Raw genomic sequence first — 23,860 nt, 5'->3', positions numbered from 1 at the left:
TATGGTATGTCTACAAAACAAAATATTATTCAACAATAAAAAGTACTGGGACTTCCCTGGTGCCGGGATTTCCCTGGAGGCACAGTGGTTAAGAACACGCCTGCCAATGCAGGGGACGCAGGTTCGAGCCCTGGTCCAGGAAGATCCCACATGCCGCGGAGCAACTAAGCCTGTGCGTCACAACTATTGAGCCTGCGCTCTAGAGCCCGCGAGCCACAACTACTGAAGCCCGCGCGCCTAGAACCCATGCTCCACAACAAAAGAAGCCACCACAATGAGAAGCCTGTGCACCACAAGAAGAGTAGCCCTCGTTTGCCGCAACTAGAGAAAGCCCGTGTGCAGCAACAAAGACCCAACGCAGCCAAAAATAAAATAAATAAATTTATTTTAAAAAAATACTAATGCATGCCACAACATGGATAAACCTTGAAAAATTGTGCTAAGTGAAAGAAGCCAATCACTAAAGACTACATATTGTATGATTCCATTTATATGAAATGTCCACAAAGAGGCAAATCCATAGAGACAAAAAGTAAATTAGTGGCTGCCTTGAGCCGAAGGAATTAGGGGGAAATGAGGGGAGGGGTGGACTGCAAAAGAATACAAGGTTTCCTTTGGGGGAGATGAAAAATGTTCTAAAATTGATTGTGGTGATGGTTGCACAACTTTGTGAATATACTAAAACCACTGAATTGTACACGCTAATGAGTGAAATGTATGAGGTGTGAATTATATCTCATAAAGCTGCTACCAAATTAAAACGCCGATTCAAAAGGTTATACACTGTATGATTTCTTTATCTATATAACATTTCTAAAGTGACAAAATTTTAGAAATGAAGGACAAATTAGTGGTAACCAGGGGTTGGGGGTGGAGGAAGGGACAGAAATGATATAAAAGAGCAACGAAGGATCCTTAAGCTGATTGAACTGTTCACTATCTTGACTGTGGTGGTAAATACACAAAGCAACCAACACATGTGATAAACTGTATAGAACTAAATATACACAGATACACACAAATCAGGACAAATGAAACTGGGGAAGTCTGAAGAAGATCTGTGGATTTTAACAATGTCAGTATCTCGAGTGTGATTTATACTACAGTTTTGCAAAATGCAGGAAACAGGGTAAAGTGTATAAGGAAATTTCTCTTATATTTTTTCTTACAACCGCATATGAATCTTTTATATCTCAATAAAAATTCAACAACAACAAAAACGCTGAAATCACAGAGTAAGAAAATTGTTCTGTTGTCAATTTCTCTTCTGATTAAACAATAAAGTCTCCCCTGGTGCAGGTGTGCCATTGCTTGTAACAGCTGCATTACCCTTTGAAACAAGCAAAAGCAGACTTCAGGCTCAATTGCCCAGACAAGAGAATCCAGCTAGAATTTAATAACACTTTTATTTTATGGTGTTTAGTTGTTTATTTTATCTAGATGATATAATGTAGAATTAAGAACACAGATTCTGAAGATAGCCGGTCAAGGGTTCCAATCCCTTACTGCCCTGCTGCTTACTAGCTGTGTGACTTTGAGCCAGTCACTTAACATCTCTGTTAATAATAATCTGTACAGAGGTTACAGATTTTACACCTCATCTGTACAACGGGTATGACGAGAGTACCTAGATCATGGTGTTGTTCTGAGTTTTAAATCAATAAATGATACACACACAATATATGTATAAATGTCCATCACAAAGTGAAATGTTAGCTATCATTATTTCCTGTACCATAACTAGGATTGAGGGAAGGTCACGATGTTTTAGAAGGTTTTAGAAGCACAGATCGAGGCCATACTACCGCTCGGAATGTACCCTTCGCCCCTCGGTTGCCCTGAGTCCATACCCGGGTATCTGGAGGAGGGAGTGGAGCCAGGAGGCACCCACCTGCGCACTTGGTGCGGCTGACGAGGGGCGGCCCGGGGCGGCCTGTGCCGCCGTCACCGGGGCGCGTGAGCAGGACGCTGATCTCGTACTCCGTGTCGGGGTCGAGGTGCCACAGCTTGTAGGTCTGCAGGCTGACCGCGTGAACCTCCGCCCACGGGCCGCGCGCCATGCGGTACTCAATCTCCTTACGCACGATCGGCCCGTCGCCAATGATGGAGTTGGTGTTGAGCTGGATGATGAGGTAGGTGGGACCAGCGCGCAGCAGCTGCGGGGGCGCAATGGGGGTAGGGGGCTCTGCAAGGAGATGGGAGAGAGACGGAGCCCGCGGATGCCGCTATGAATCCCTGGCCCTCAGCTCCTCACCCCACCACACCCAAAAACCCAAGAGCCCTCCTGTCCCCCCAGGCTCCTCACGCAGCCCCCAAGCCCTAGACTAGACTGCCTCCCCCCACTAAATCCCCAGGGCCTAAGAAGCTCCCCACTCCAAAAGCTGACCCCGTCCTCACCCCTCAGCCTACACCCTCTCCCTTACTCCCTTCTGAATCCCCAAGTCCTCGCGTCCCAGGACTGATCGCTTGCCCGCTCCGGTCAACCCTAGGGCCCAATAGCCAGATCCCGCCTCGCCGGGCTCACACCTTGACCCAGCCCCCACGCGGGCCCACCTCTCAGTCACATCCCCTCACCTCCAGTCGGACCTGATCGCAGGTGAGATTGTGCCCCTCCGCAAGCCCCGCCCCGCGGTCAGACCACGCCCCTGGTCAAACCCTTCCTTCCCTACCCGTCCATGGGCCGCGCCCCCTGACAAGACTCCGCCCCCTGGTAGAACCTGCGCCCCCACCCTCCGCTCGCCCCGCCCCTCGGAGGCCCGCCCTCCGCAAGCGTCCCCGAGCTCACCTTTGACGATTAGCTCTGCGAAGTTGGAGACGCCGACGCCACGCTGGGCCTGGGACACGCAGCGGTACAGGTCCTGCTCCGCGCGGCGCACGGCGGCCAGCGGAAAGGTGGCCAGGAAGCGCCGGTGGCTGATGTGCCTCACGCCGGCCGCGGGCACCAGTGCCCCGCTCTGTCGCTGAGCGGGGAGAGGGGCCAATGGGTCACGGGCGCCGGGGAAGAAAGGTCCAGATCTCGCTGTGACCCGGGCGAGGGAGTAAATGTCCCGGCCCCATTTAGCCATCCCTACTACACAGGGGCATTTGGGGTTCCTGGAACCAGCTCTGCCACAGGAAGGTGTGGGTCTGATTAAGGGAATGTGGTCGCTCTGCCTTTGATGGAAGGTGTGGTTGGAGGATCCTGGAGCCGCTCTCTGTCCTCAGGGGATGGGGCACCCAAGAGGGCAGAGCAGAGCCTAGGGAGAGCCAGGACGCATGTGTATGGGTGCTGGAGAATAACGGAAGGGCTCAGCATTCCGCAGAGGAGCCAGAACTTTTCATAAGAAGTTGGCCAAGGTCCCCCCACACTCCCACCCCACCCGCCTCACCTGCAGAAGGAAGCGCTCGGCCTCCGCTGCTCTGCCAGCAGCCATGCACTGGAACGAGGCGTTCTGGCCCGCATTGACCTCCACGTCGCCCAGGCGGGAGAAGTGTGGGGCCTTTGCTGCCGGAACAGAGCCTTGGCGTGAGCTGGGCTCGTGCCCCCTGTCAGCAGGAGCCACAGCCACCCGTACCCCTCACCCTGCACCCCAGTGGGCTAGGACTCACCGCAGGGGTAGCTGAGAAGCAGGATGTCATCTAGGCCCATGTAGCCCCTGTGGTCTGAGGAGATGAGGGCCTCAAACAGCACCTGGGGGAGGTGGGAGGGTCCCTGTCATGTTGACATCCCTCCAGCCCTGCCTGGGGAGATGCCCACAAGAGCCCCCTTTCAGCTGTGCTCCAGCCCCATCCTCCTCAACAAGCAGCCCAGCTCACAGTTACCCTCCATACCAAGCCAGCTTGTTGTGGAAGGGGGTGTCAGCACCCAGAGCTAACAAGGTCAAGGCCAGAGGTTCCATCCCAATCCTGGACTGTTACCTTCAAGCCACAAAACTTCCCAGCCAGACAGGGTTTCCAAGTCAGCACTATTCCAACTCACCTCGACCCCAGCCATAAACTATTCCTAATAACAATGACCTCTGACACTGAACCAGACTGAACCATCACTGAAGAACCCAATGCTGACCACAGACTGACTCCTGATGCTGACACAAGCTAATTCCAACCTAGGCCACTTGCTTACTCTGATCTCATGCTGACACCCCTCTACCCACACCCCCAAGCACAGACTGACCGCAGACTGAACCCAGCCCACCTGATATTCATTGGGCCAGAAGGTGCTGACAGCCAGCTCAGCCTGGTGCCACTGGCGGCCGTGGGATCCAGTCATATTCCAGACGGCACTGCCCAGGGGACCCCCATTGACACGCACATAGATGCCCAAAGTGCCCGGGCTGTGCCCATCCCGACTGTACAGGAAGTAGCTGAACTGCATACAGTGGGTGTCATTCTCACTCAGACTCTGGAAGATGACATGGGCCCTCTGGCCTGGAGCATGCTGGGAAGCATTGACCATCAAGTAGGAGCCTGGAAAGAGAGGAGGAAGAGGCAGGAGCTGAGAACTCAGGGGAGGACCAGGGTCAGGTGGGCACAGAGGAGGAGGCAGAAACAAAGGACTCCAGGCATTTGGACCCATCTGGAGTCAGCGGCCTGAGTTCTGGTCCCAGCTCTGACTCACTGGGTAAGTCCCTTCATTTCCCTGCATCTGTTTCCCAAAGTAAAGACTTGGGGCAGCAAAAAAAAAACACACAAATCTGGCTGTGCCAAAACCCCTTTCTGGCTCCTCACCTCGCCCTTTATGACCCCAGTCCAAGCTTGTGCTAATCCACAGCTTTCCCCACATTCTGAGCTGTCCTTGGAGGCAAGGACTAGGACACTCATCTCAGGAGTCAAGAGTCCAGCACATGACAGGACCTCAAAGTCCACCTCTTCTGAAGCCCTCCCTCTCCATCCCTCTATGGGTGTCTCTCCTGGCCCTTGGATCATTAATAAAGTATGTATCACTCTCCCCACCAGCCTGTGATGCCTCAGGGCTCCACTGCGTCCCCAGCACAGGTCTGCAAGCTGAATGAACTTACAGAACAGAGATGGAATGGAAGGGCTCTAACTTCCCTTCCAGCCCCCAGCCCCTCAATCTAAACTCCTGGGATACAACTCTCTTGATTTCAAACCTGGAGAAAGGCAGCCCTGCCCCTGCCCCTGCCCCAGAGATCCAAGCTGTATGCTGGGAGGGGGGGAGAGGGGTGGCGGGGGAAAGGGGGCTGGACTCCTCAGGACCTGGCTGGGGGATTATGGCTTCCCTTCTGTGGGGAGAAGGCCCCAGCAGCTGCTAACGGGGTGCCTGCAGCCACCCAGGGCCACCTCCTCCCAGGCCTGGCTGCCAGCCCACACAAGCCCATTCAGATCCCAAACCACGAGGCTCCCTGCTCCAGGCGGGCTCTCCAGGGGCTCCACTGGAGGGAACGGCATTCATCTCTGGGAGCCAGAAGCCTGTGAAGAAGGCAGCTCCTGCATCAGTCCTGGTGCGGTAGTAAACAAAACTCCAGGTCCCCATTCCCACTCAGGAAGGGGTGCATCCCAGCCCCCGCACAGTCTCTCTTGGCCCACTCCTCCATCCTCTCTCCTCTCCCTGTGAGCAGCTGTGGGCGTGTCTCTCTCCCCCTTTCAAACTGACACTTTGTTCTTGCCTCTTCCTCTTCCCTAGTCTTTTCTCACTCTGCATCCCTCTTCTTCTCTTCCATTTACTCCCTTCATCCCTGTCACCCCTCCTTCTCCTCTCTCCTGCTCTCTGAGTGTGAATCTCCCTCCTTCCTCCTCTCTCCACCTCCAAGTCTCTTCCCCAGAATGTGAGCACCAACACAGCAGAGAGACTGTCCATCTGGCTCACCACTGCATCCCCAGGATCCAGCCCAAGGCCCACACTACATACAAAATTTCTCTCCCCCTTTTGTCACTGGTTATGTCTCTGCTTGTGTGGAGGAGAGAGAGAAGCAGAGCCCACACAGGGTGGTCAGGACTGTAAGAGGTGAATTCAAATCAGCAACCTGTACCCGAATGCTAACCTGTACCAGGCCAAGGCTGGGCCCTGGGGATATGGAATCGGCCTGCTCAGCATCCCTGCCACGGTGGGCACCTTGACAGATCACTGTCACACAGGTCAGACTTTGATACCTGCCAGGACAGTGGTCGAACAAGGAGCTGAGAGCCCTGTGAAGGCGGAGAGGAATGCCCCAGGGAGGGCACAGTGTGAGCAAATGCACAGAAGAGGGGAGGCAGGGGGGCCTCCGGGAGTCGAGGCAAGGGGCAGGAGCAGAGGCTGCCTGTGCCAGGTGGTGGGGGGCCTCTCTCCTGCTGGCTTCAAGTCCTGGTCCCACACTGAGAACCTTTGCTGCCCCTCCCACGAACTCTTGACAGCAGATGCGATCCCGGCCATGCTGTGAGCTGAGCAGCAAAGGCCCTGGCCCACTACTATGACAGGGCAAAGGGGAGGGGCCATAGGCTGTCCCATTCTGGGTTCCCTCAGCAAGCCCTTTTGGTCCTCGCACTATGCTGTGTCCTCCGACGCAGCCCTCATCAGTAATAAAGGTGATAACTTGGTCTCCACCTGTCTTATCCTTTTCTTAATCCCCAGTTGCTTCTGTACCCAGTGAAGAGGGGTGCTAGTAGTTGGACCCCCTCAAATATCTCCAACAATAGCATCTAAGCATTAATTGAACTCTTACATGCCACCCCCATGTTACGTACTTTATAGGCATTATCTAATAATCCTATGAAATGGATTATTGTGCTCTCCATTTTATAGTTAAGGAAATGGAAGCTCAGAGAAGTTAGGTGACTTGCCCAAAGTCACACAGATGGTAAAGTGATGAAGCAAAGATCTGAAGCCCAGCCTTCATGACTCTTGAACCAGTGCACTAAAGGCCATCATCAGGGTAGAAGGCCGGGACTAGAATCTACATAATTAGTCTCCTCTCAGTCCAGTGTTCACGACGCCAAATATTCCCCATCCTGAAACAGGGGCAGGGCAGGGCAGAAGTCGGGAAGGATCCAGGAAGAAAGGGGCAGAGGCAGAAAGGTTTTACACACATCCAGCCCCCAAGGTTACTGCTCTGTCAGCATCTTCAAGCCTGGGAGACCAGGATTCAGAGGCTCACAGGGAGAAGAGAGCCTCCCTGAAAGTAGAGGATTTAGGAAGACCTGGCAGGAGTAAGGTGGATCCTGAACTAAGCTGCCATAGGAGTAATGGGAGGTGGGCTTTATCTTACAGTTTGTAAGGGTCTTTGATTACTTGAACCTGCACCCATTTTACAGGTAAAACTACCTGAGGTACACAATTGGTCAGGGTTCAGAGAGCTCCATATTCACAGTGTCATCTGTGTCATTACAGATGCCAAAGCAGATGGAGGCCCAGAAAGATTGGGCAGTGTACCCAGGGTAACACAGCAGGTGGGTAGCATGCCCCTGGAAGGAGATGAAGGGGGAATGGTGATTGAGAGTAGGCTCACCATGGGGCAGGTCCGCAGGAGCCCGGGTGCCAGGGTGGATCCTCACTTGCTCCCACTGGAAGTCGTCATACTGGGCCTGGCTGTACTCACAGGGCACTGCTGGGTCACTCGCCTCCTCGAAGGTGCAGCCGGCTGTAAGGGAAGGGCCTGCTTAGCCCAGGCTAGAGCAGGGCTGCTGGCCAGAAGGGCTCCTGGGGCTACCCTCTAGGTGCCCTGCACTGTCCCTTCCTACCCAGGCCCACCCTCATCCCCTCCGTCTCCTCAAGCCCTCCCCCCACTTCTCCCTCCCTCTAACCAAACACTCCCTCCCCCACCCTCTCCTTCTTTTCATTGTCTCCTCCCAATGCCAAGACCTCCCCACATTGCCCACCCCTCCAGTACTCCCCAGGACCCCCCACTGCTCAACCACCAATCAAAGACCCTCCTCAACAAAAGCCAGTTATCATTACTATCCATTAAAGCCTCTCAACAACTCATGAAATCAAAGCTAGAATTATCCCCACTTTACAGATGAGGAAACTGAGGCCCAAAGAGTCTGTGACCTCCTTAAGGTCACACAGCAGGTTAATGACAGAGGTGGGGTTTGGACCAAGATCTGCTGACTGCCGGTCAGTGTTCCATCACCTGCCCCTCCATCTTTGCAGAGAGGACAGACAGTGGGCCCCAGGACTGGCAGGGCCATGAATGCCCTAAGTCAGCCCTGATGGTATCTCCTTAAAAATAAGAACAATGTCCACTGATGACATCAGGCTTACGACAAGCCCTGCACAGTGCTAAACGCTTTAAGCGTGGATTCCCATTTAGGCCTCGCCTTCTAAGGAGGTACCACTACTGTATTTATTCCTACTTGACAGATAGGCTTAAGTGATGCACATTACCCAAAGTCACCTAACTGAGGTCTCTGCCTGCAGGAACGAGGACACATATGACTAGAGGAAGCAAATTCCCATGATTTGGAACCAATATACATAGTTTAAATATGGCGGGGATTGAAATGGATGTGAGTCCTTTGGTTGGTAATGAGGTTCATATATCTTAGCTGGCTCATCAAAGCCCTGAGTTGGACATAATACACTTGAGAACACCACTGGTTCAGAAAGTAACTGCAAACAGGTCCCTGCTCTCACTCCTGAACCTTAGTGTTTGGAGCCCCATCGGGGTAAATGAAGGCATCTGAGACCCGGGAAAATGCATGGACAAGTGGCGAGGAAGCAGGCACAAATCGTGCCAGGCCCTGTCCTGGGTGCCTATCAGCCACTGGTACTTCTCCCCACTTGACAGATGAGGTGACTGAGGCTCTGAGGGGTGAAGGAATTCATCCACAGTATGCGGTGGTAGATAAGCAAGTGGGCTTTGGCATCAGACAGACTTGAGAGTGAACCTTGACTCTGCAATTTGCCAGCCCTGTGGTGGTGATCCTTTCTCATCTTCAGTTTCCCCACCCACAAGTGGAGTTGTTGAGGTTTCAGTGCGGGGGTCCACTTAGCACAATGCCTAGCACATGCAAGCACTCAGGAGCTAGCAGCTCTGCACCTGTTCCACCTGAGCCACCTGAGTAACAGAAGCAGGATTTGAATCCATGGCGGTCAGAGGCCGAAGTCCACATTTCTCACCAGAAAAGCCTTCACTATGAGAAGGGGCAAGTTTTAGCTGCTTCCCAGCCTCAAGAAGAGGAGGGGCAAGAAACAGAGAGTAACTGGGGCGTGAGTGCCACGTGCCAGGCACAACGGTGGGCATCTGCACGCACTGCTGGTGGCCTCACTTTCAGGAGGCTCTGCTGTTTCATCTGCAGCAGGGACTTCTCCAGGTTTTCGCGGATCATGTGAAGCAGCATCTCGAAATGCACAGCCAGGCACAAGGGGCTTGCCACTATTGGGAGCGGGGGAGTCTCCCTTTCCTCTTTATGGACCCCATCAGAGCGTAAAACAGTAAAAGGTGGGCAAAAGGCTGGCACCAGGTGGATGGGATGAAATAACAGCAGCCTCTCTCCAGAGCTGGGGCAGGACGTTGGCTGAGCTCTTGGCCTCATTGTGTGAAGACCCCTGGTCAGCATGTGCCCTATGGCCTGTGGAGGTGGGTTTTAACCCCATCTGTGCTGGGGAGGCCTCAGCTCTCCCCCTAGAAAATGATCCATAGCACAGCACGAAGAGAGAACACAGCTAGTAGGGATGATCAGGGAGGGCTTCCTGGAGGAGGGGACAGCTGACTTCATTCAGCCTGAGCTGAGTCTGTGCCTGAGGGTCTTAGCCAAGGCCTCCCTGAGCCTCCAAATTACCAGAAAGGGAACCCCAGGATCTAGAGTCTCGCTGGGGCTCAGGTCCTTCCTGTTCCTTCTCAAGTAACAAGGCAGCTGCCCCAGATGTCTCACCCATGGCCCTGCGGCGAGCCTGGGAATGCCAGCTCCTTGGCTTCCTCCCGTCCATTCTGAGCCAGGCCAAGTGAGCTTCCAGGACTCCCAGCCTGACTGACCTGGTCAGAGGGACCCCCAGACCATCTGACCTTGGCCAGAGTAACCCTGAGACTGCCTGATGCAGGTCAGTTGACCCCCAAACAGATAGACCTGAGCCAGAGTGCCCCCATCATCATCCAGATGACCACCAGACCATCTGACTTTGACCAGAATGACCACCAGACTGACTGACTGAGCCCAGACCAGCTGACCATGTCCAGAGTGACCCCTGACTTCCGTCAGAACGGAAGTCCTGCACCTGTCCCAAGCCAGGGTGATCTCCCCGGCTGACCATTCCCATCCAGAGTACCCCCTTCCAGAGGCAGAATGATTCCCGCTCCCTGATCCATGCCCATCCCCAGCCCTGTGTTTCTGGGCCAGGCCCATTCCAGTCACAGCCTTCAGGGGGTAACATCTCTGGGGCCAGGTTCTCCAAGGTGAGCTCCACCCCCACCTGCTCCCCAGCTCACCCTGGGATGGGAACAATCAGCCCTCCTGGATCCTGCGAAAAGCCCCATCACCTCCAGCTGGATGGCTCAGGAGCTAGGAGTCCCAACACCAAGTCCCCACTTCTACTAGAGACTCAACTCCTGCTAGGGGCCACCAGCCCAGGGGAGAAAAAAATAGACCAGACTTCGTGTTGAGAGCAAGAACGGTCAGGGAATACCTCTCGACTCCATCAACACAGACGTGGGCACAGACATGCACACACACATCAACGCCATCACAAGAGGGCTGCCACTTACCACCATGACCCCCCGTGCCACTGATTCCTCATAATAACTCACAAGCTCAGTACTAGTATTATTCCCATTTTACAGATGGACACCGAGGCACAGAGAGATGAGGTGACTTGCTCAAGGCCACATCTTAAGTCCCAGAAGCTGGGATTTATACCACCTATCTTTTTTTTTTTTTCATCTTTATTGGAGTATAATTGCTGTACAATGGTGTATTAGTTTCTGCTTTATAACAAAGTAAATCAGTTATACATATACATATGTTCCCATATCTCTTCCCTTGCGTCTCCCTCCCTCCCACCCTCCTTATCCCACCCCTCTAGGTGGTCACAAAGCACCGAGCTGATCCACCTGTGCTATGCAGCTGCTTCCCACTAGCTATCTATTTTACGTTTGGTAGTGTATATATGTCCATGCCACTCTCTCACTTTGTCACAGTTTACCCTTCCCCCTCCCCATATCCTCAAGTCTATTCTCTAGTAGGTCTGTGTCTTTATTCCCGTCTTACCCCTAGGTTCTTCATGACATTTTTTTTTTCTTAGATTCCATATATATGTGTTAGCATACGGTATTTGTCTTTCTCTTACTGACTTACTTCACTCTGAATGACAGACTCCAGGTCCATTCACCTCACTACAAATAACTCAGTTTCGTTTCTTTTTATGGCTGAGGAATATTGCATTGTATATATGTGCCACATCTTCTTTATCCATTCGTCCGATGATGGACACTTAGGTTGCTTCCATCTCCTGGCTATTGTAAATAGAGCTGCAATGAACATTTTGGTACATGACTCTTTGAATTTTGGTTTTCTCAGGGTATATGCCCAGTAGTGGGATTGCTGGGTCATATGGTAGTTCTATTTGTAGTTTTTTAAGCAACCTCCATACTGTTCTCCATAGTGGCTGTACCAATTCACATTCCCACCAGTAGTGCAATAGTGTCCCCTTTTCTCCACACCCTCTCCAGCATTTATTGTTTCTAGATTTTTTGATGATGGCCATTCTGACCGGTGTGAGATGATAACTCATTGTAGTTTTGATCTGCATTTCTCTAATGATTAATGATGTTGAGCATTATTTCATGTGTTTGTTGGCAATCTGTATATCTTCTTTGGAGAACTGTCTATTTAGGTCTTCTGCCCATTTTTGTATTGGGTTGTTTGTTTTTTTGTTATTGAGCTGCATGAGCTGCTTGTAAATTTTGGAGATTAATCCTTTGTCAGTTGCTTCATTTGCAAATATTTTCTCCCATTCTGAGGGTTGTCTTTTGGTCTTCTTTATGGTTTCCTTCGCTGTGCAAAAGCTTTTTTTTTTCCTTATTTTTTTATTTTTTATTTTTTATTATTTTTTAAACATCTTTATTGGGGTATAATTGCTTTACAATGGTGTGTTAGTTTCTGCTTTATAACAAAGTGAATCAGTTATACATATACATATGTTCCCATATGTCTTCCCTCTTGCGTCTCCCTCCCTCCCACTCTCCCTATCCCACCCCTCCAGGCTGTCACAAAGCACCGAGCTAATATCCCTGTGCCATGCGGCTGCTTCCCACTAGCTATCTACCTTACTACGTTTGTTAGTGTGTATATGTCCATGACTCTCTCTTGCCCTGTCAAAGCTCACACTTCCCCCTCCCCATATCCTCAAGTCCGTTCTCCAGTAGGTCTGCGTCTTTATTCCTGTCTTACCCCTAGGTTCTTCATGACATTTTTTTTTCTTAAATTCCAGATATATGTGTTAGCATACGGTATTTGTCTTTTTCTTTCTGACTTACTTCACTCTGTATGACAGACTCTAGGTCTATCCATCTCATTAGAAATAGCTCAATTTCGTTTCTTTTTAAGGCTGAGTAATATTCCATTGTATATATGTGCCACATCTTCTTTATCCATTCATCCGATGATGGGCACTTAGGTTGTTTCCATCTCCAGGCTATTGTAAATAGAGCTGCAATGAACATTTTGGTACATGACTCTTTTTGAATTTTGGTTTTCTCAGGGTATATGCCCAGTAGTGGGATTGCTGGGTCATATGGTAGTTCTATTTGTAGTTTTTTAAGCAACCTCCATACTGTTCTCCATAGTGGCTGAACCAATTCACATTCCCACCAGCAGTGCAAGAGTGTTCCCTTTTCTCCACACCCTCTCCAGCATTTATTGTTTCTAGATTTTTTGATGATGGCCATTCTGACTGGTGTGAGATGATATCTCATTGTAGTTTTGATTTGCATTTCTCTAATGATTAATGATGTTGAGCATTCTTTCATGTGTTTGTTGGCAGTCTGTATATCTTCTTTGGAGAAATGTCTATTTAGGTCTTCTGCCCATTTTTGGATTGGGTTGTTTGTTTTTTTGTTATTGAGCTGCATGAGCTGCTTGTAAATTTTGGAGATTAATCCTTTGTCAGTTGCTTCATTTGCAAATATTTTCTCCCATTCTGAGGGTTGTCTTTTGGTCTTGTTTATGGTTTCCTTTGCTGTGCAAAAGCTTTGAAGTTTCATTAGGTCCCATTTGTTTATTTTTGGTTTTATTTCCATTACTCTAGGAGGTGGGTCAGAAAGGATCTTGCTGTGATTTATGTCATAGAGTGCTCTGCCTATGTGCAAAAGCTTTTAAGTTTCATTAGGTCCCATTTGTTTATTTTTGTTTTTATTTCCATTTCTCTAGGACGTGGGTCAAAAAGGATCTTGCTGTCATTTATGTCACAGAGTGTTCTGCCTATGTTTTCCTCTAACAGTTTGATAGTTTCTGGCCTTACATTTAGGTCTTTAATCCATTTTGAGCTTATTTTTGTGTATGGTGTTAGGGAGTGTTCTAATCACATACTTTTACATGTACCTGTCCGGTTTTCCCAGCACCACTTATTGAACAGGCTGTCCTTTCTCCACTGTATATTCCTGCCTCCTTTATCAAAGATAAGGTGACCATATGTGCGTGGCTTTATCTCTGGGCTTTCTATCCTGTTCCATTGATCCATATTTCTGTTTTTGTGCCAGTACCATACCGTCTTGATTACTGTAGCTTTGTAGTATAGTCTGAAGTCAGGGAGCCTGATTCCTCCAGCTCCGTTTTTCGTTCTCAAGATTGCTTTGGCTATTCGGGGTCTTTTGTGTTTCCATACAAATTGTGACATTTTTTGTTCTAGTTCTGTGAAAAATGCCAGTGGTAGTTTGATAGGGATTGCATTGAATCTGTAGATTGCTTTGGGTAGTAGAGTCATTTTCACAATGTTGATTCTTCCAATCCAAGAACATGGTATATCTCTCCACCTATTTGTATCATCTTTAATTTCTTTCATCAGTGTCTTATAATTTTCTGCATACAGGTCTTTTATCTCCTTGGGTAGGTTTATTCCTAGATATTTTATTCTTTTTGTTGCAATGGTAAATGGGAGTGTTTTCTTAATTTCACTTTCAGATTTTTCATCATTAGTGTATAGGCATGCCAGCGATTTCTGTGCATTAATTTTGTATCCTGCTACTTTACCAAATTCATTGATCAGCTCTAGTAGTTTTCTGGTAGTGTCTTTAGGATTCTCTATGTATAGTATCATGTCATCTGCAAACAGTGACAGCTTTACTTCTTCTTTTCCGATTTGGATTCCTTTTATTTCCTTTTCTTCTCTGATTGCTGTGGCTAAAACTTCCAAAACTATGTTGAATAAGAGTGGTGAGAGTGGGCAACCTTGTCTTGTTCCTGATCTTAGTGGAAATTACACCACCTATCTTTTTTTTTTTTTTTTTTTTTTCTTTTTGCGGTACGCGGGCCTCTCATTGTTGTGGCCTCTCTCCTTGCGGAGCACAGGCTCTGGACGCGCAGGCTCAGCGGCCATGGCTCACGGGCCCAGCCGCTCCGCGGCATGTGGGATCCTCCCGGACCGGGGCACGAACCCGCGTCCCCTGCATCGGCAGGCGGACTCTCAACCACTGCGCCACCAGGGAAGCCCCACCACCTATCTTTATTCAAGGAGACTAAGCACAAACAAAGCAAGGCCCTGGTATTCTGTTGGCCACATGTACAAATTTGGTTCCACTCATTGGACATTCATTCACTGACAGTACAAAGCAGGCCCCAGGTTGGCACTAGTAGAGGCACAAGAATGGTTAAGACTCTGCTCTGCCCTCAAGGACCTCCTAGTCTGAGTGGAGGTAAGGGAATGAGACAAAGCAGAGAAGGGTTAAGGCCACAAGGGGAGTCCGGGGAGGAGGGTGGGTACAGGGGGAAGGCTTCCTGGAGGTGGGTGCATCTGAGCAGAGGGATGGAAGGATAGGTACCATTCTGGCCAGTAAAGATGGAGAGAGGGGCATCTGAGGTAAAGGGCCCAGCAGGAGCGAAGGAAGGTAGTGAGTAACACAGTTGGTCCAGGGCCCAGAGAGGAGCCCAGACTGGCCAAACAATGGTAGATAAGATGGGAGGGAAGGAGGCTGAGGCCAGATCACGGACAGCCAAGTGCCAGGGTGAGAAGTCCAGCCTCATTTTAAGGGGGGAAACCATACTAGGTATTTGAGCAGAGAAGCACCTGGATTCAGATGAGACAAGTGACACATCCTATAAGCCATGAGGAGGGCAGGTGGCCTCTCCAGACAGAACTGTAGGATCAGAAGTGGGACAAGTTATCAAGGGGTCTGGAGTCAGATGTCAGGAACTGGTGAGGAAGGGGCCTCAAGTCCCCATCCTGGATGCAAATGGCATGCGCTCCAATCACACTGACAGAGATGCACAACACACACAGACACACACAGAGTGTTCACATACACACACTCTCTCCCCCCAGCCTCGTCTAAGCCTTGGGGACACAGTCAGCTGGGCTGGGGACAGGGAGAAAACCAGACCCCTCCGTGGGTACTCCATGTCTGCCAGGGCCTCCCTGAGAGGGTGGGCTGGATCAACCCAGGACCCCCAGCAGCTCCCCCAGACTCAGCTCAAACTGGCCCAGCTACATTCCTCAGCTAATCTTCACAATCTGGCAGGCGGTTGCCTGAGCAACCGTCAGCCACAATTTGGGAAGGCAGGATGATGGTTTATCCACATCCGGCTGGGCTCCGGATGGGGTGATGTAAGGGGCAAAGCAACCTCTGCAGGAGGAGCCAGAGTGCGGGAGGGGGTCTCCCTGGAGTGAGGGTCTCCACCCTTCCATATGCTTGTACTGCCATATGCAGACCTGTGTGTGTGTGTGTGTGTGTGTGTGCGCGCGCGCGCGTGCGTACACATGTACATGGCTGTGAGACTGATAGCCTGGTACTGACTTGTGAGTACTCGACTGGGAGGCAGAAGGCCTGGATCTAATTCCTGCTGAGCCTCTAACTTCCTGTGTGACCCTGGGCAGGCGGCTTGTCCTCTCCGAAGCCCTGCTTCCTCACCTATGAAATGAGAACGGGGACCTTGGTGACCTCTAAGGCTGTTCCACCTCTAGAATTCTGATTCCATTCGTGTGAGCAAGTATATGGGCAAGAATAACTTGAAGGCAGAGAGAGATACTATAGGGGAGAGGTGAGGGTGAGTGGGGCTCTCCCAGTGTAGGTCCCTCAGGCACCGTGCTGTGAAGTTGTGGGTGTGTGGCTGTGCGTTTATCTGCAGAGATATATGGGCACATTCAGCAGAAAGCATGTGCCTAAGGGGGAGGTGAGTGTACACGGCAGGTAGAGGGGAGCCGTGCGTGCGTGCGTGAGCGTGCACGCGTGTGCACGTGGGCACCACAAGCATGGAAGCACCAGACTTCCTCACCACCAGACAGGGAATGGTGTTCTGTGCCAAGTGTGGCTGCCAGCCACCATCAGTGTTTTCCGAAGACCCTAGGTAAACAGAGGCTGTTTGCAATGAGATTTTTGTTCCCTTTGGTTTGTCAGTAGAACATTCAGTTCCCAAGGGACGGCCCCAGGAGAAACAAAACTCCTCCCGACAGATTACAAATTTAGGGGCTGGCATCGTACCCAACACCTGGCATAGCCCCAACCCTTGCCTGGGGAACCCAAATACAACCCCAAGGATAACACTGGTCTATTTCACCATCTGAAGCCACACCCCCTTTCTAGGTAGCCCAACCCAACCCTAGAACCAACACAGGCTCACCCTTGGACATTCCTGCCCAACCCAGCCCCATCCCATGTCCTCCACCACAATAACAGCTCCATCTCAGGCCTGTCTAACCCCTACCTCCTCCCTTCTTGAGATCAGAGACTGTCTCTTAATGCCTTTGAGCCCCATCCCAAGCCCTGTGTATAGTAGGATGCCAACAGTGGCTAGACTTATCAACCCCATGATCCCAGCTAGTCTGATCCAGGCTCAAGGACCATGACTCCAGCCCAGAGACCCGGCCCAGCCCACTTCACTGCTCTCCTGGCCCAGATCAACACAACCAGACCTTGGCTGGGGCTCCCCCAAGCTGCCCTCCAGAGCCCTGAATAATTGATGCGCAATTAACAAGGGCAGGGCTGGCAGCAACATGCCCACCTTTTAATCACCCAGCATTCAGCAGAGCTGCAACCAAGAACACCCAGGGCCAGGCCACAGGGAGAGAAAGCTGAGCTGATATCCCCTACAGGAGCCAATACAGAACCCAGCGATGCCAACATCCCTCCATCTCTACTGAGACTAGAAGGAAGCCAACTACAGCAGGGGAAACTTCGGCCAGCCTCACTCCCCATCTCCCGGATCAATATGCCCAGCAAATCCCAAAGTTAGCAGCAGGGCTGCCATGTTGTTAGTGTAAGGGGAAGGCACAGGGCGGGGCCAGACTCCATACAGAGGCAAAGGGCTGAACGGAGGGTCGTTCTTTGCAGAGGTACAGCGGGCAAAGGGTACACAGACCCCTGTAGTGCAGACGCCGTGTGTCATATAAAAACGCAGTGCAACGTAGAGAGGCAGAGGGCTGTGCACGAACACGTACAGTGCTGGACTTTCTAACGGTCCCGTGGCAAGAGAGGGCTACGTGGCTGCGGTGTGGTGTGTTGCGGGTGCAATGCAGCAGCTCCACTATACAGAGGCGGAGCGCAGTTAGACAATGCAGGGGGGCAGAGGAGTGTACACAGACCCCCACACAACACCTGGCACAGCACGGCAGGACTGGTCGGTGCCACGATGCAGTGGAGAGGTGCCCCATCCATCGTGGCCATGACCCAGAGGCACAGTGCAGCAGTGAGCACTTAGTGGTACATTGGGCTGGCGCTCAGCACCAAGGGATAGGTGTATGCAGGAACACCGAGGGGGTATGTCCAAGCCTCACTAGGCTTGGCACATAGTTGGCGCTCCATGAATTCTCACTGAAAGCATGTCTAGTGGAGGCATGCAGAACATGCAGAGATACAGGGAAGAGAAAGACGTGGCGCAGTGCAGAAGGAATTGCTGGGTGCTCGATACAGTCCCAAGGAGTACGGTAAGTGCAGACTTGAGAGCAGGGCTAGAAAGTGGCACCAAAATGAAATGTAGTAAAGACACCATGTGGAACAGGGAAGTCAGTGCAAGAGCTCTGCATCTTGAGATCCAGTAGAACGCACACAACCCAACAGTGAGCAGGTATAGTGCAGGGTAGAGGCCCAGGACAGCGCCCGTGTGCAGTGCACAGACGCAACGCCGGCTACTTGCACAGGTAATGCCTGCAAAAACCCACGCCAGTCCCGAGCCCAACAGAATGGCCTCAAGCTGCAGTGTAGCTACCGACTCCTCGGGCAGTGCGCAGTGGGGGCCAGAGGAACACTGCAGCGAGGCCACTTGAAGCAAAGATGCTGCTCAACTGGGGCTGCCAACAGAAACCTGGGGAAGGACACCAGCTGACACCTCAGTGGCCGTACAGGGTGACATAACCTAGAGGGTGGCGTTACAGCGGCAGTGGTACAGTATGACGGGCTGGGCGTGGAGACGCGCGTCTCCAGTGCAGTGCAGTGAAGCAGTGGGGCAGAAGTGCTGTGCCGGGCAAAGGGGCACTGTGTTTGCACAGCGCGACGGTGGACTGCAGACAGGCTGTGCCCGGCCATGCCCGATGCAGTGCAGCACCGAGAGGCCGTGTGACGCAGACGCAGCGTCGTGGTAGAGGGCATCTGTTGGCACAGTGCAGTGGTGCGTTGCCAGGGACTATGCACAATCCCAGGAGGGTCCACAAGCCCAACACAACATCATCATCCAGTAGAGTCACACAGCACAGAAGAGCCGCAAACACACAAATGGCAGCACAACCGCAGAACAGAGGCACAGCACAACGGGACAATGCGGGTGGAGCATACAGACACGCGGGAGAGTCCACACAGCCAACGTAATGCGGAATCTCACACAGCGCAGCCATGCAGCCTAGGGCTGAGATGCAGTGCAGTGCAAGGATGCAATGCAGTGGCCCAGTCCTGAGGTGATGGGTCCAGGACTCCCCAGAGAGCACACACCCAGAGCAGGCCGGGGCTTTGATGCAGAGCACTTCTTAGTGTGAGGTGAAGACGTGGCACACTTCTCCCTATGATGCACTGGAGAGCAGGGGAGCCGGGACCCCCAGAAACCCTTGTGCCTACAGCTCTGCCTGGCTGGGCTGGCTACCCCATGGGTTGGGGGTGAGGCCTCATCTGCCCTGGGGGCTTCCCCCCACCTCACCTCCCACTCCCAGCATCTTCCACCCCAGGGACTCTCCAAGGGCACGGGATGAAGCCACTGCCACCCGTGGGGCAGACAGCCAGAACTGAGCACATTGTCCGGGTATTTCTATCTGAGCAGGGCCCCAGCATGCAGGCAGGGAACAATGAATTCAGATTCTGCTGAAAAGCTTTTGGACAATTAAAGCACAGCCCCTGGCCCCCAGCCCAGGGACAGGCAGTGTGGGACAGGACGGGAGAGAGAGAGAGACGCAGAGGGAGACCTATTGGATTAGGCCTTGGCACAGGGTGGGCGGGAAGTGGAATGAACGGAGGGGAAGGGGTGAGAGGCGAGCCAGACCCGATGACCTGGATGGTCACTCCAGCACTCCCAGCCACCATCACCCCTCCCAGGCCTCGGTTTCATCAGAAGCCAAGAACAAACTTTTCTGAGCACACAGAATGCTGCGCACATACACACACCCTTAATAACAGTTCAGCACACACAGTGCCTACTACACGCCAGAGCCTGTTCTGAACGATATACGTGTCTATATAAAATATATCCTCATAGCAACCCCGTGCAGCGGGTTCGTTCCATTATTATCCCCATCTCACAGATGAGAACACTAAAGGCCCAGAGAGGTCAAGTAACTTGCCCAAGGGTTACATGGCTAGCAGTGGTAGAGTGAGGATTCGAACCCAGATGGTGTGGCTCCCAAGTCCATGCTCTTCACCACCACACTCTAGGTACAAACACACGGGCACACACGCACAACCACACAGGTGTACACATACACACATGCAAGCACACACACAGACACATCCTGAGCAATGTATTTCCCAGCCTCTCAGCTGAGACCCACCTGTCCTGTCCAGATAGGTTTCTGATACCTCCCAGTTGTCACCTCTTATCCCCCGTCAGCTGTCCCATATCCCCCTTCTATCCATCCCTCACCTGTCCCCCAACCCTCAGTTGTTCCCCCAACACCACCTGTCCCCTCATTCCCAGCTGTTCCCACCCCCCAGATATATCTTTATTGCAAGTAATCTCCCATCCCCCCCGTTGTCCCCCACCCCCAAGGCGTCACTCCACCCCACTCAAATATCTCCAACACCCCTTCCCAACTTCCCTGTCCCAATCCTTCATCCTCTCCACCTATACTCAGCTCCAAAACCTCAGGGACCCCTCTAAGCCCCCCTTTTCTTCATCCCTTCAGATTCACCACCAGGTCCTGGGGTCTGCACCCTGGGAATCCGCTCAAGACCTCATGAGTCATCCAGTAACAGCTGCCTTCTGAGTTGTCAACCCCAGGGGTCCTCCCCAGCCATTCTTCAGGCAATGGCAGCCCCACCCAGGGCCAGCCAAGGGGGGACACCGGCCCCCAACCATGACTGCCCTCTGGAGCCCCAGCTCCACTCCAACTCCGAGCCTTCCCTGTGTACCCAGGGGTCCACATCAATGCAAACACTGAGTAGGCACATGCCATGTACAAGGCCCTGGGGACGGGAGATGACAATGATCCAGCCCAGCCCTTCCTCCCAGCCTAGTGGGGAAGGAGACGGAAAACACTGCAGCCCACTGACACATGTGCATGGTGGGAGAAACCTGGCCAGCCGTGTCGGTTGGCGTCTGGGAAGGCTTTCCTGGGGAAGTGACATCAGAGCTGGACTTCTGAAGGCTGAGCGAGTAGCCAGGCCTCCAGGAAGCAAGACGGGTGGGAGTGGTGTTCTCGGCAGAAGGCACAGCACGTGCAAAGGCAGAGAGGCGTGAAAGGGCCTGGCCGGTTCTGGGACCAACATTGGCCTGGTGAGCCTGGATCATAAGGTGGACGTGGGGAGTGGGGTCAGGGGAGGAGAGGCATAAACATGAAGCTGTCACGGAAAGCAGAGGCTGGGTCATACAGGGCCTTATCTGCCATGTTAGGCTTTGGTCCCCGGGTGCTGGAGAGTCTTCAGCTTAGCACAAGGGAGTGGCAGGGTCCTATGCCTGCCTGTGAGGTCATTCAAATCCCAGGGTGGTAGAAGCACTAATGGCAGAAGGGAGACCAAGGCGGGGGCTGCTGCAATCGTCCAGGCAAGAAATGACGCGGCTGGAGAGAAGGGGACGTGGATTCAGCAAAACCTTCTTCAGTGGCCACCGAGCGACAGGCCATCCACTCCTTGAGGTGTCCGGGCCTCACTAAAGATGCTGTAGGCCCTGCACCTCTAGACCATCACTGTCTATAGAATTTTCTGCTGTGATGGAAATGCTCTCTACCTTCACAGACTGACCAATTCCATAGCTACTAGCAACAGGCGACTCTCGAGGACTTGAAATCTGGCTGGTGAGACTGAGGGACCGAATGTTTATTTTAATGAACTGTAGCTAGGTGGCCACATGTAAGTGGCCACCATACTGAAGAGAGCAGGTAGAGAACATTTCCATCATTTTAGAAAGTTCTATTGGATAACACAGCTCTAGAATGACGAACCATAGAGAAGCAGAACCACTGGGGTCTCCTCCAGTGGCAGCACCCTCTGGCAGCTGTAGGGAGGTGAGAAGGCAAGCCCCAGGGAAGGCAGTGTCACAGGCTGAGCTGGCACAGCCCCAGTCCCTGGTCCATAGCTGCGTACGGTCACCGGGACACTCCCCACCCAAACATGCATATCCCTTTCCAGGAGACGCAGACACCTAAATATACAAATAGACACACAGACCACAGGGCACCCCACAGCCAAACTCACAAACACCTGGGTACTCCAATGCATGCGCACCCCACTGCTAGATACATATATACCCCACACCCGGACACTTGGGTACCCACACCCAGACACCCAGGCAGCCTGGGCAGCCCCACAGCTGGACACAACACGGCTACACTCCCACACACCCATTAACCTGAGGACTCCCAGACACCTGGATACACCCACCTCCAGATCCAGAGACACTGGGATATCCTTATGTTGACACACCCAGTTCCTCCCACATCCTGGCACTGGGACACCCACACCCAGAACCTGAGACACCACCCACCCAAATAGCTCCACCCCCAAACTCCTGGAATCTGACACTTGGATACCCAGACACCCCAGCATCAGGCTCCCCAGGTTCAGACCAGCTTGTCGCCTCCTTACTCCAAGTTCAGATCCTGCCACACAGGGTAACCAGATGGCTAGACTCCCTGAGAAGCCACACATGTGTCCTGTGCCCCAGGCTGCAATCATACCATCAGAACCGCACACACACACACACACACACACACACACACACACTCTGACTGCCCAGATGTCAGAATCACACCTGCACACACCTCAGCCTCCTCCCTGAACCCCACCTGCAGGGGTCAACACAGGGGGCAGCTCTCCTCCCTTCCTGGGCTCACAGGCAGCCAGGACAGAGGCTGAGACAGAGGACAGAGTCTGCCCTCCTGCCGCAGGGCCCTCCCCTCCTCCCCAGACGCTCAGACTGACAGTTGGGACTCGATGCCTCTCACCAACTGATGCCTCTCACCAACTGCCGAACCTCCAGCACAAAGAGCTGAGACCAGAGGCCGGACAGGCCCTGCCAGCTGCTGGGGGGCAAGGGCAGTGGGGGTGGGGCTCGAAGGACGGTGGCTGGGGGGAGGGGCTGGCAGGCAGAGAGTTGACCTTTCCAACTCACAGCTCCCAGACAACACTCTCTGCATGGCCTTTTCACACACACCATCCCCCAGCAGAATTTTCCAGATTCCTGGAGGGAAACCTATTATATGTAATCTCTACTTTCAGTGGAGTCAGTGCGCCCCCATCTGGCATCTCCAGCTCAGAACCTGACCCACGGGACATCGCTCATTCTTTCATGCTGGGTGTATTTACTCAGCGGGAGTGGGCCAGGCCTTGTACCTGGCACTAAAGATTCAGAAGGAAACTAAATACCCAGTCCCTGTCCCCACAGAGCTCATGTAAGGGAGAAAGGACAAATAAACTGTAATTACAATAATTACGGTGTTATGGAAAACCCTAATCAACCCCCACCCTCCCTTTTTAGGATAGAAGGGGGAGTAACCAAGGAAGGCTTCAGAGAGGAAGTGATGTCTAACCTAAAATCCTAAGGAGGAGCAGGAGATCACCCAGTGAAGAGGTGGAGTTAGAGAGTTCTGGGGAGAAAACATAGCTTGTGCAAAGGCCCAGAGAGGAGATGGCAGGAGTGGACATTTAGTGGGTATTAGTAAGTGGGTTAGACTGGCCACAGCATAGGATGCAAGGCAAGTAGTGCAAAGCTGATGGGACTGGACAGGCAGGCAAGGGTTAGAGCAGGCAAGAGGACATAGTGGGAGGGACTTAACCCAGGAGGTAATGGGGAGCCTTCAAAGGGTTTCAAACATGTGTTTTAGGAAGATCCCTTACACTATGGAGGGAGGGGTGGAGGAAGAGGCTGGAGCCTTCCTGCCTGTGAAAGATGGATGAGGATGGAGAGAAGGGGACAGATGAGAGAGATCCTGAGATGGCATAAAGGTAGGATGCATCAGGATGTAGGGAGAGCAGCTTGGAGGAGGGAGGGGGTTAAAAGACGAAGGAGGGCACAAGGTACACCAGCAACTCTAACTAACCCAGCCCTGCATGAAAAGCCACCACCCACCCCATTCTAGCTTAGCTGATGAAGGCATGGAAGGATGGCAGCATGCCTGGAGCAAGCAGGGTGCCCCCCTGGATCTTCTCTGACACCAGAGCTAGGA

The 23,860-nt window shown here is 52.3% G+C and overlaps 1 protein-coding gene across 4 annotated transcripts in view; it reads right to left on the bottom strand.

Annotated features, from left to right (window-relative positions):
• The window catches only part of PTPRU (protein tyrosine phosphatase receptor type U), an 84,548-nt gene that overhangs the window by 57,691 nt on the left and 2,997 nt on the right, over nucleotides 1-23,860 (bottom strand). For all 4 annotated transcript variants that reach the window (XM_065873074.1, XM_065873075.1, XM_065873076.1 and 1 more), the window contains exons 2-7: nucleotides 7,425-7,556; nucleotides 4,175-4,446; nucleotides 3,589-3,670; nucleotides 3,369-3,484; nucleotides 2,786-2,960; nucleotides 1,892-2,185 (exon numbers count right to left, since the gene is read on the bottom strand). In XM_065873074.1, coding sequence (XP_065729146.1) covers nucleotides 1,892-2,185; nucleotides 2,786-2,960; nucleotides 3,369-3,484; nucleotides 3,589-3,670; nucleotides 4,175-4,446; nucleotides 7,425-7,556 — 1,071 coding nt within the window. The remainder of the gene's footprint in view (nucleotides 1-1,891; nucleotides 2,186-2,785; nucleotides 2,961-3,368; nucleotides 3,485-3,588; nucleotides 3,671-4,174; nucleotides 4,447-7,424; nucleotides 7,557-23,860) is intronic.

The sequence above is a fragment of the Phocoena phocoena genome, chromosome 1 (assembly GCF_963924675.1).
Source record: "Phocoena phocoena chromosome 1, mPhoPho1.1, whole genome shotgun sequence".
Classification (NCBI taxonomy): Eukaryota; Metazoa; Chordata; class Mammalia; order Artiodactyla; family Phocoenidae; genus Phocoena; species Phocoena phocoena.
The sequence above is the reverse complement of the archived record's forward strand: the minus strand, read 5'-3'. Positions and strand labels throughout refer to the sequence as shown.